Source organism: Mesoplodon bidens, assembly GCF_964165515.1.
Source record: "Mesoplodon bidens genome assembly, chromosome: 5".
Lineage (NCBI taxonomy): Eukaryota > Metazoa > Chordata > Mammalia > Artiodactyla > Ziphiidae > Mesoplodon > Mesoplodon bidens.
The window spans coordinates 69,228,571-69,241,169 of NC_138161.1; the positions used below are offsets into that span (position 1 = coordinate 69,228,571).

The following is a 12,599-nucleotide window of genomic DNA, read 5'->3' on the forward strand; positions in this document are numbered from 1 at the left end:
GGGATTAGCAGAGGCAAACTATTATATACAGGATGGATAAACAACAAGGTCCTACTGTATAGCACAGGGAACTGTATTCAATATCCTGTGACAAAACAAAATGGAAAGGAATATGAAAAAGTATGTATATATGTATAACTGAGTCACTTTGCTGCACAGAAGAAATTAGCACAACTTTGCAAATCAACTACACTTCAATAAAAATTTTTTTAAATGAAAAAAAGGGTCTTAATCTCCCTTTATTGGGGGAGGGGTAAATGGAGGAAGGGATTACTGTGTGGGATGGGACAGGAGATCTGGGTTCTGACCTCTCAATTTAGATAATTTCAACCATTTCCCCCTTTTAGCCTTGTACCTCATCCTCACATTCCACAATATCCAACACCCCAATTTCTGAGGCCTTCTGGGGAGTCATCATGCTTCTCTGCCATATCTCCCTCTGTAAACTGTTCTGCTCTACTAAATTGGTTATGATTTGCTCCCTCCATTTTCCACCTTCCTAGAATACATTTAATCTCTTCTCTACTGACATCTCTTTTGTTCTCTCTGTCATTGCAGATGTGTACCTTTTAAAATTTCTCACTGTCCTTTTAGTGAATTTTGTGAAGGAGTGGAGATAAGATGTGTACGATCAATCGGCCATGCAGAATGCCTTAAACTAGGACTGTCCCAGAAATTCCAGGATGGCAATCTCTAGTAAAGAGAAACTGCATGGTTTTCTGGTATGGGGAAAGCAGTTGAGACAGCCAGGAATTGGATAATCTCCTTATAGACTCAGCAGCTCCCCTGGACACCAGAGACGATGGCTGAACATTAAAACAGCCGAGCATTAAGTCCACCACTCATCAGAGTTTAGATTTCAAAAAACTATGGAGCTGCCAGCTTAGTTTGGACAATGTGGAGACAACTAGAAAAGTGCTCAGGATCAGCCTCACCATCTGCCCAGGCGCAAACAAAGCCCCATGTGCATCCTGATGCATATGTGCAGAACAGTCCCCATGTCTGCACATGCAGGACATGTGGCAGCCCAAGATCATAAATCCATTGCAATTAGGCCTCCAGCCATGTCATCCTCTGGAACTGCTGTGGCACAGGTGGCTCATGAGCTCCTGATTGACTAATCCAAGTAAGCTTATCATTCAGCAGCCCCCTGACACTGTCAACCACTCGCCACCTTTTCTTTCCCACACCAGTTTATTAAGTTACAGTGATAAATAACAATCACTGGTGAGCTGATTTGGTTTCCCCTTCCCTTCCGCAAGCACGGGCGTGTGCACACACACGCAGGCACGCACGCACTCTGCCCCCTCTGCTGCTACTTGCATCTCTCCTCCCTTGTTGTTTAGAGACTTGAGAAGGAAGCTGGGTTTTTCTATTTTCCTTAAGGAAGAGTAGTTTACACAAATTGTTTAACAGGGGTTAGGTACTTAGAAGTCCTTTTAATGGACACTGGTTTGCATAAACTGTTTGCATTTAGATTTTTCTTTAAGGGATGTTAATTATTTAAACTATCAATAAAGCACTGAGGTTTAAGTTTGGTTAAATCATACCCTGGGGCCACATGGGAGGATGAGTTGTCTGTAATGGAGATTTATAACTGCGTGTGTGCACCAGGCAAGACGGAGAGTAAAGGAAGCTGGGCTGGGGAGCGGGGAGGCCTTGACCCTGTCTCCTCTTTTCAGCAAAGGGGTGCAGTTCATTTTTAGCACTTAGTTGCTGTGAGCCAATTGTGATAGCAGATGCTGTGGACTGCAAACTTATAAACAGGAACCCAAAGCCCCAGACAGGGCAATGGAGGAGCGCTAAATGAAGTCCAGCTTTCATGGTCAAAAGGCAGGGCTTTCTCATCAGAGGACAAACCAGGAGACCAGAGGCTGAGGTCGGCCTCCTGCCTGGTCGAGGGGATGCTGGACAGCCCGCTCTAACTTCTCTGTCGTTCCCTCCTCTTTGTGGCTAGGTGGTTCCCCCTATGGTGGAGAGGTGGGGATGTGAACATGAATTGTATTTATTTAGCTCCTTAGTTCTGTTACAAAGAATCCAATCTGAACTCCTGGAGTCAGGCCCTAAGAGACACCATGGGAAGGTGGTAAAACCAATTCCTGGTGCAGTTGTGGCTGGTCTGCAAGCCTTCAGAAAAGCCCCAGAGGCCCATCCCCTGCCTCAATCATGAGTGATAGGGCTGGCAGAAGATACCTTCCCATGGCTGAGACCAGATCCACACAGAGCAGAATGAACCAAACGCCAGGCCTCAGCATCAAGCCGGAGGGTCCTAACATCTGGTAAGGTACGGGACCCAGGACCTTGCAGATCAACTGTCAAGGACACCTGGGGAAGCCGAACCAGTTGGGCAGCATTTACAAAAAAGGCCTTAACATCCTAGAGCAGTGGTTCCTATATCTGGTTGCACAAAGGAATCACCTGGGAGCCTTTAAAAATCCCAGTGCCCGGCTGTACCCTAGAAGAGAACCTCTTAGGCATCAGTGCTTTTTTTTTTTTTTTTTTTTTGCGGTACGCGGGCCTCTCACTGATGTGGCCTCTCCCATCGCGGAGCACAGGCTCCGGACGCGCAGGCTCAGCGGCCATGGCTCACAGGCCCAGCCGCTCCGCAGCATGTGGGATCTTCCCGGACCGGGGCACGAACCCGTATCCCCCTGCATCGGCAGGCGGACTCTCAACCACTGCGCCACCAGAGAAGCCCCCATCAGTGCTTTTTAAAGCTCCTCTGGTGATTCTAGTGGGCAACCAAGGGAGAACCAGTGTCTAGTGTCAGGCTAGCTCCAGTCCCATCTTGATTTATGCTACCCAGCTCTGCAAGCCAGAAACCTAGATGGCACCACTGTAGTCCAAGCCTTCGCTAAGCCCTCCAGGGCTGTCACCTTCCCAACTCTAGGGGTCACCTTCACACAGAAGACAATGTGCTTGGTGCTCTGTGGAGCCATGTGATGCTGTGACGCTGTATGATTCTGCCACCTGAAGATCATTTCCCTTCTTCTCTCCATCCCCACTCTGCTGCCTTAGTTCAATTCTCCCCATCAATCATCTGGATTATTGCCGTTTCTCCTAACCAGTTCCTCTGTTAATCCATTCTCTGCATTGGGCTAGGTGATCTGAACACCAAATCTGTTCATGCCACTTCTTGGCTTATACCTCTTTGCCTTCAAAATAAAATATGGACCCCTCTGCTCAGCCATGAAGACCCTCTGTGATGTAGCCTCTTTCTCTTCCTGGGCCTCATCTCCTACCTTTATCCCACTACCACCCCATGATCCTGCCACACTGCCCCACTCAGTGCTCCATGCTATTTCACACCTTGTCTCCTCCTTAGTTGCCTGGCCAACCCCCATCCTTCAAACTGCTGCCCAAGGGCAGCTCTCTGGGAAGACTTTTCAGATGCTGGGGGTTCCTCATGCCTCTGGGCACCTGGCACAGGGCATGCACCCCTTCTTACATGCTTCCCACAGCACTGCCATTATTTCTGTGCATCTGTCTCTCTTTCCCCACTTTGGCCACTTTACTGTTCCCAGAAGACTTTTATTTGCAGACCATGGGAACTTAATAAAAAGCCAACTGCCTCCTGAGCATAAGGCAGGACCCTTGGATCCACTTCCTCCCACCCACTTTGGACCATCTTTGCACTGGCTGCCCCCAGGCCCTGACCTGCAGGGTTTGGCATCTTGGTTTCATTTCCCATGGAAGTCACTTGGAAACTAGGCTCTGGCTGGGCTGCTTGTGACCGACCAAGCTGGCAGGACATGAGATGCTGCCTCTGGGAATTTACTCCACCTTGCTGCAGCCTAGGCCCCAGGAACATGTCCCATCCAGGAAAGGGAATCATTTATGATCTCTTATGTGCTTGCTCCTTCAGGCAAGGGACAGAGCCCGATTCACCTTGGGATCTCAAATGCCTAGTACCATGCCTGGGACTGGACCCAGCATATAGTAGGTATTCCATAAATGTTTGTTAATGTTTATTAATGTTTATTAAAAATGGATGAATGGAATTTCTTTTCAATTTCCCTTAGTTCTTCCTGGCTCCTCCTTTCGGATGGTCACACCTTTTCTGCTCCCTGTGGAGCACCTCCTCTGTGGCCACCAGCTGCAATGGCCCCTGGGGGTCTAGACCCAGGTGCAGCTAGAAGAAACTAGACCAGAGGGTCACACTAGCTCACCAAGGAGGTCTCCCCTTTCCCAAATGCCCTTTGTAGTGAAACACTATACCAAATAGCCCAGGCCCTGACTAACTCCTTGTACCATTCTCTAATTAGGTTCTGTGTATCACTCATCATCTTTTCCTGGCTGTGCTGTGAGCCCTAGCGGCCAGAGACTCTGCTTGTCTTATAGCTCCTCCTCCCCCAGCTCACTTTTGATACACAGCAAGTGCTCAAGGAACACTTGAACACTGGAGACCAGCAAGCCTCCCCTGGACACGGGAACTGAGGCCCTCCCCTCATTGACAAAGAGATGGCCTTTCTTTCTCTAGAATGTCCAGCCTCTGCAGAGATGATATGGCATCTGTTTCTCAATCTGGGATAAATGTTCTGGATCAAGGAGTCCCATCAAAGTGCCTCCCAAAGCACTTAGGGAATTATGCTGGGGGAGTCCTTCTTGGCAGCAGATAACAAATCAGTCGCAGCTCAGTGAAAATGCTGAGCTACAATGGGATCACTCAGGCCAGGCTAAGAAAGGAACCGGGGTCAGCCTTTCCCTTGAGGCCCAAACCCAGAGACCCTCCTGTGGATTTAGCAGCTGGACTTAGCATGACCAGCCGTTCCAGTTTGCCCAGTACTGTACTGGTTCTAGTGAAAATCCTGCGTCCTGGGACCCCTCAGTCCAGGCAAACAGGAGCACCTAGCTCCTGTCCTCACAACACAGGAGCCCTGCGTGTGCCCCCATGTTTCTGTGGCCACGCCCCCACTTCCAAATATCTTCCCAGCCATTACCCCGACCGCCGGTGTGAGTCCACAGCCAGTGAAAAGAACACAGGGCTCCTGTTTTCAACGCTGGGGGTTGAATTCTGAATCTCACTCCTTGTGCTGCCCTGGCCCCAGCCCCCAAATACCAGGGAAATTACAGGGAAGGGAAGCAAATGTACCTGAAGGAGGGAGACATTGGCAAGGCTGAGTCTGAAGAGGTAGTTCCTGTGAAAACAGAAACAGAGATGGTAAGTCAGGCTGGTTCTGCAGGTAGGTCTCCAGGGACAGTCAGGCTGGTTCTGCAGGTAGGTCTCCCTCATGGGGAGCCAGGACTGGGTGCCGACTGCAGACGGCTGACGGTGGGCCGACCCCAGGGAGAGCTTCACCTCCATTTGCTCATTTAATCTGCACTGCCACGCAGGGAGTAGAGAGAAAACTCCATTTTATAGATGAGGAAGCAGTTTGGGTAAATGGCCCAAATCACAGAGATAGTAAGTGCAGGAGGTGGGATTGAAACCCAGATGCATCTGCTCCCAAAGCCCACGCTGTCTCTGTTCCCCGCCATCCCAGCAGGCCCAGGGCAGAGCCTCCCACACCCCTTTCCCAACCATGGAAACTGTTTCTGTTCAACATAAAGCCTCATGGAGCTCTTGTGGGGACTCAGGCAGGTCATCTTCCTCCTTCCCTCGACTACCTCCCTGACCCACTTCCCCTCCTCAGACAGGCCAGCCATCTGTCCTGGCTCCACGCCCTGGGCCCCTGGAGTCCTGTCTGCTTCCTCATCTCCCGCACTCCCTCCTGCGGTCAGTGCCTCTGGGCCTGACCTTTCCACGGCCAGCTCCCTGGCCCAGCCTCTCTCCTCTTGCCCAAACGGCCCCTCTGCCACCTCGTGCTTCCTCTCCTCCACATCGCCACCTGCACGGGGCTGCCAGATTCCTCCTCCTCAAACACTGCTTTCATCATATCAGCCGGCTGCTCGAAAACCTTAAATAAGGAAACTTATATCCACACAAAAACCTGCACACGGATGTTTATAACAGCTTTATTCATAATTGCCAGAACTTGGAAGCAACCAAAATGTCCTTCAGTAGCTGCGTGGGTAAACTGTGGTGCATCCAGACAATGGAATATTATTCAGTGTTAAAAAGAGATGAGCTATCAAGCCATGGAAAGACGTAGGGGAAGCTTAAATACATATTACTAAGTGAAAAAAGCCAATTTGGAAAGGTTATATGCTGTATGATTTCATTATATGATATTCTGGGAAAAGGCAGAACTATGGAGACATTAAAACGATCAGCGGTTGCCAGGGGGTGGGGTGGCGGCGGGGATGAACAGGCAGAGCACAGGGGATTTTTAGGGCAGTGAAACTACTAGGTATGTTACCCTAATGATGCATACATGATATTGTACATTTGTCCAGACCCACAGAATGTACACCACCAAGAGTGAACCTTAAGGTCAACTCTGGGCTTTGGGTGATGATGATGCATCAGTGTAGGTTCATCAATGGTAACAAATGCACCTGAGGTGGAGGCTACTGGTGGTGAGGGAAGCTGGACCTGTGTGGGGCGGGGGTGTCTATGGGAACTCTCTGTACCTTTCTGTCAAGTTTGCTGCCAACCTAAAACTGCTCTAAAAAAATAAAGTCCTGGGCTTCCCTGGTGGCGCAGTGGTTGAGAGTCCACCTGCCGATGCAGGGGAGGGGACACGGGTTCGTGCCCCAGTCCGGGAAGATCCCACATGCCGCGGAGTGGCTGGACCCGTGAGCCATGGCCACTGAGCCTGCGCGTCCGGAGCCTGTGCTCCGCAATGGGAGAAGCCACAGCAGTGAGAGGCCCGCGTACCGCAAAAAATATATATATAATAAATAAAATCTTAATTAAAAAAAAAAAACCTTAAATAATAATAATGATGATACCATAACTACTATGACTATCGCCCACTTACTGAGCGCTTATGGTGTCAGGCGCTGCTGAAACTGCTTTGCACGGACTCTGGAGCCACAAGGCCCTATGCATGGACTCAGAGCGTGGCAGGACCCCCAGGTCAGAGAGCCACATGAAAGTGATTGCAGGTTCAGAGTAGCCCCTGTGGCAGAGGCAGGGAGAATTCCAGCTCAGCCACTTGCTGGGGGCCTTCTGAGGGGCTCACTGTCCGCATCTGTAAAATGGAGAAACTAATGCCTGTCATTCTTATTTCATAGGGCCGTGGAGACAGAGGAATGGTGTGACGCATGTTGAAAGGCTTTAGTAATGTCAAACAGATGTAAAGTTTGGGTTTTCCCTAAGAATTTTCTTTCCTTCTTACATCTTCTTCTGGCCATTCCTCTTGGTTCCTGAAGTTTTCAGGAATGATTGCTTTAGAAAGTTCTGGCCTACCTTAGCTGTGCTGAGAAATGAGGGGAAAGGTTGTAGAGTGGGCCAGAAAGAGAGGGAGAGGCCCTGCTGAATGAATCCAGGGGCCTGAGGAGACACCTCTGGCTCTGGGTCCAGGACCCACTCGGCTGCTTTTCTGTCCTGGGGGGCCTCACTAGGGGACTTTGGCTCCAGGCCTCTGAGGTCCCTCCCCAGGCCCCTCCTCTGCCCCCACCCTCCCAGCCTGGGGACGGATGGGCTCCAGCTTAAGGCTCTGCCCCAGCTGTCTGCCCAGGTAACACAGGTATCTGCTCACAGCTTTAAAAAATTAGGGGAAACATTGCATCACTTTATTCATTTTTATCTCACCAAAAATCATTCATCACAACATCGAAGTCTGCTTCTCTGGGAGATAAGAACAGAGAGAAATCTCTGAAGCCTGACCCATCCTAAACCCCTTACGCAACAAGGCGGGGTATAAATGAATAAAAAATTTCCCTAGCCTGAATTTCAGAGGCCCAGGGGGTCACAGAGAAGGGGGAACATGTCAGGGAGAAGAGAAGGAGGAAGGAAAGAAGCTCCAAGAGAAAGGGGGAGAAGGAAGAAGCTGAGGACCCACTTCATTTTCTGTAAGGAGTACAAGGGACCCAGTCCAGGTTTTCCCCTGGTTCTCTGTGGGCTCAGCCAGGCTCAAGGACCCAGGCAAAGGTATGGCTCCCCTCACCCCATGTGGGGGAAGAAGAGTATCAGGAAGAGCAGTGTGCATGCAGGCAGGTGACTTAACCCTCCTGCTTTCAGTTTCCTGGTCCATACAATGGGGATAATCATAGAACCTGCTGCCTGGGGTTACTGTGAAGATTACACAACTTATTGCGTGCCTGATTTACTACACGTTTTAGATGTTTTACTACACATTTGGTACATAAAATAGTGCCTGGCACATGGCAGGTGCAGAATGAATGGCAGCTTTCAAAATGCTTCCATAAGGTTCAGAGCAAAGGCACCAGGAGCTTTGTTTTTTTAATTATTTATTTATTTATTTATTTATTTATTGTCTAGTTGATTTACAATATTACAGTAGTTTCAGGTGTACAACATAGTGATTCAGTATTTTTATAGCTTATACTCCATTTAAAGTTATTATAAAATATTGGCTTTATTTCCCTGTGCTGCACAGTTTATTCTTGTGGCCTATTTATTCTATAGATAATAGTTTCTCTTAATCCCCTACTCCTATCTCACCCCCCTCCTTTGCTCTCCCCACTGGTAACCAGTAGTTTGTTCTCTTTATCTGTGAGTATGTTTCTGTTTTGCTCTATTAATTCGTTTGTTTTATTTTTTAGATTCCACATATAAATGATAACATTCGGTGTTTGTCTTTCTCTGTCTTACTTATTTCAAAGGCATCAGGAGTCTAAAAACTACATATGTAAAGCTGGTGGACTCTGAATCAGGCGGAAGGATGGCATTAATGTCAGCTTCCTGACTGCAGTGTTGTGTTATGGTTATGCAAGATGTTACCACTGTGTGGGGGGAATGGGGTGAAGGATATAAGGATGAGAGCTCTGTATTGTTTCTTACAACTGCACGTAAATCTACCATTATCTCAACATAAAAAGTAAAACAATGATTCTCTTTGCTTGGAAATAAGGTCCACACTCTTGTATACTTGCATATGTAGAGGTTACTCTTGAGAGGACATGCAAACTCACCACAGGGCACGCCTCCAGTGAGGGGTCCTGCTTGGTGTATAGCGGGCTGGCCCTGCATTTCACTTTTGTACCTTCTGAATGTTATCCCATAACACATATCACTGATGCAAAGTAATAAGTTAATTTCAAAATTAAAAAAATAAAATGCATTCAGCCCCAGCTTCTTAATAGTCCTGTGATGTTGGCGGCATCACATAACCCGGACTTTACAGATGAGGAAACTGAGGCTCACAGGTCAAGATCACCCAGGACAAGAATGCAGCTCATCTGGTCCAGAGCTCTGTCCTCCACTTGCCTCCTTTTCACGTGGCAAATGAAGGGGTGGGGCCACTCAGGAAAGCCCAGAAGTCAAGGATGGTCAGCTACACAGTGGAGCCTGGAGGCGTCCAACCCAGTGGCCATCCTCCCTCACCCCAGACCTGCTGAATCAGAACCCCTGGGGCGGAGAGCTTCTGAAAAACAGCAGTGCAGTTGGAGGTGGTAACGTGGGTTGGCAGAAAAAACTCTAGCCCTGAAGTTAGGGGACCTGGGTTCTCGTCCCCAGACTCTGTTGTCATCTTGCTTACATGGTCTTGGGAAGGTCAACTTCCCCACTCCAGCCTCTGCTTCCTCATGTTTAAATCGAGGACAGTTGGATTAGGCCAGTGATTCTGAAACTCCAGTGTGCATCAGGCTTACCTGGAGCGCTTGTTAAAACACAGGTTGCTGGGCCCCACCTCCAGAGTTTCTGACTCATCAGGTCTGGGGTAGGGCCCAAGAATTTGATTTCTAACAAGTTTCCCAATGCTGCTGATGCTTCTGGTCCCACTGGAACAGACCATCTCTAAGCTCCCTTCCCTACCAGAGCTGACGGTCTATGATTTTGTGAGGACTCTCTCCTCCTACTCCGCTCTGTAAAGTCTCTACAAGTCCTCCCTAGAGTGTATTACCCCTTGAATACCAGACCTAGGCAGTGGGGCTAACTGATATCAGGCAACAGGGAGGTGAGGTCCTTCATAAAAGAAGCACATGGCCTGTGTCCCATGTCCCAGGTGCAGGCAGCCAGCCAGCCAGCAGGGGGCTCCTGGGCACCTTCTCTGCATGGGGAGGACACCAGTTAGGTAGGTCCTGGCAGGATGGCAGGGACAGGGGCTAGGAGGTTGCCAGCGGGCATTCCTGCCCTTAATAACTGCCAGACCCTGAGGAATGTGGCTTGCTGAGATCTGAAGGTCACTTCCTTCCCATCTCCCCCCACCCACCCATCCACTGCTTCCTTTTCTGGGGGGCTGATATTCAGACACAGAGAGGGCCTGGTAGGGTGGAACAGGAGCCCAGGGTGAGGGTCTGCCCACAGAGGGTCATGCCAAATAATATTCCCTCCACTCAATTCGCTTAGAATTGATCCCCCAGTCCTGGCCCCAACCCTCCTGTACCTCATTACCTGGCTCCCACGATGAGCTGGTTTCTGGAAGGATCCAGAGCGAGCTGGGAGAAATCTTGGGCTCCAGGGTAGGTGAAGTTAGAGACCCATGGCTTCAGATCTGGGGGAGGGAGAAGCAGCCATTCGGTTACTGTTGGCTCAGGGGCTCCCAGCTGTACCAGCATCGGACCCAAGAACGGAAGGGCTGCAGTGAGGCAGGGGCACCCCGGAGACCTGGGTTCTGCCTGCCCACCTCTGTGAGCAGCCGGCTGGGGAACAGGGAGTGGGGGTGGTGTCACTGCTCCTGCTTTGTTCCCTAGCTCAGAGAAGGGCTCCACCCACCCCCTAGCTGCGCAAAGGGACACCTGTAATCATCCTTGACCCCCCGAGACCCTCACCAGCCACACCAAACACACTGGCAAATCCTGTCCGTTCTCTGAAATCCATCCATCTCGCCCTCTGCACCCTATCCCCCAGCCAAGCCACCATCATCTCTTGCCTGGACTGGTGCCAACAGCATCCTAACTGGCATGGCTTCCACTCTTGCCCCTCCAGCCCATTTCCCACAAGGCAACAAAGTGATCTCTCTAAAATGCAAATCTGGTTATGTCACTCTCTGGCTTAGAACTCTTTAATAGCTCCCAGTTTCCTCCAGGAAAAGTCCCAACTCCTTTGGGTCCTGGCCCCACTGTCCTCCCAAGTAGAATGAATGCCTGGCACATTAGTGATATAGTGATCCACTGATCCACTGAAAGAATGATGCTTCTGCTTATACATTCCCCCTTAAACCCTCCACTGCAGCCACACTCAACCAGAACACAGTGCACATCTCCAGATCTATCCCACAAGAGCCTGCAAACCTTTGCAATTCTATTCTTCCTTAATGGAACAGTTCCTGTTTGTCCCTGTCCCCACCCCACCTCCTCCAAGAAGCCTTCCCTGACTCCCCCACGCAAGGTAACGGGCTCCCATAGACCTCTTCTTGACTGCCATCAAAGCTCCTATCTCACTGGGTGTCTAATCTGGTAGTTTGCCCTGGGGGACAAGGAAAATATTGCTTCTGGGATCTCTAGCCTCCGCCCAGCACCTGGAAGTATTTGAATGAATGTATGAATAATTGTCAACTCCCTTTTGTACAAGAAGCCTCAGGTTTTCAGACAAGACTCCACAGAGGTGGAAGGAATGGAGGGTGGGTGGGCAGTGCCCATCTCTGTCTCCAAGAAGGATCTTCCCAGCCAAGGCCAAAGTCTTTCATGGGGACCAGGTGGGCAGAGGAGACCTCGAAGCCCTCTGGATGGATGGGGCAGTGGTCTGGAGAGGGTACACCTGGGGAAGCGTGCCCAGCTGACTTTCCCTCCAAATGGAGAACCACTTGCCCCATCTTGGCTCACAGCCCCTTAATAGCTCTCCTTCAGCCCCTTCCTCATGGATGTGAGGGAACTGACCAGTAAAGAGAGAAAGCTGTGAGGCAGAGGAACTTTCACGCCGATAGGGTAAAGATGAGGGGAATGTGAGGAGGCCCTGACATTTCTTCCTCACAGTGTATTAGTAACTGGCTCCCAGAAGGCCCAGAGTAGTGTGTGTGTGTGTGTGTGTGTGTGTGTGTGTGATCCAAGGGAAATAAATCAGTGCTCATTATCCCTCCACTACAGAGTAAAAGCAGCGCTTCATTTCTGCATGGCAGGCAAACACTTAATCGCTCCCTGGAGAACTGAAGGTTTTGCGAGTTGGATGTTTTTCAGAAAACCGTGATATGCACGATTAAAAAAAAGAAGAAAGAAAAACTGCAGCAAAATGAAGCAAATCCTTTGTGTCTGCCTCTGCCCTCAGCAGGTGACTATAGGTTGGCAAGAACCATCACGAAGTTGCAATGGCATTTGGGTGATCACAGTATAAGGAGTGGATCTGGAGTCGGGTAGGCTGGGTTTTTAGCTGACCTCAGGGCTGCTCTCAGAAATCCTGATAGGATATCATGGTACCTTAGAGACTAAACCAAGGGTCCTCCTTCTCCAGGAAGCCTTCCTGGATTATAACCTCTCCATCCTGATCTTATTTTGTTCCATATTCTCTCCACCCTTCGTGTTCCATTCATACTGCACGTTTTTGTCACTCTGAATGTGCTCATCTGTTTTCCGGGTGGGGTGTGTTTGTGTGTGTGTGTGAGGGGTTGCCATCCCCAGCATACTGGGTGCTCTCCAATAGTAGCAACTGGCTTGCA

General features: G+C 49.7%; 1 protein-coding gene across 1 annotated transcript in view; it reads right to left on the bottom strand.

The window, feature by feature from the left end:
• SEMA5B (semaphorin 5B) overlaps positions 1–12,599 on the bottom strand; it is a 121,504-nt gene that overhangs the window by 26,019 nt on the left and 82,886 nt on the right. Inside the window, exons 3-4 of the mRNA XM_081234866.1 lie at positions 10,403–10,502; positions 5,093–5,138 (exon numbers count right to left, since the gene is read on the bottom strand). Coding sequence (XP_081090992.1) covers positions 5,093–5,138; positions 10,403–10,502 — 146 coding nt within the window. The remainder of the gene's footprint in view (positions 1–5,092; positions 5,139–10,402; positions 10,503–12,599) is intronic.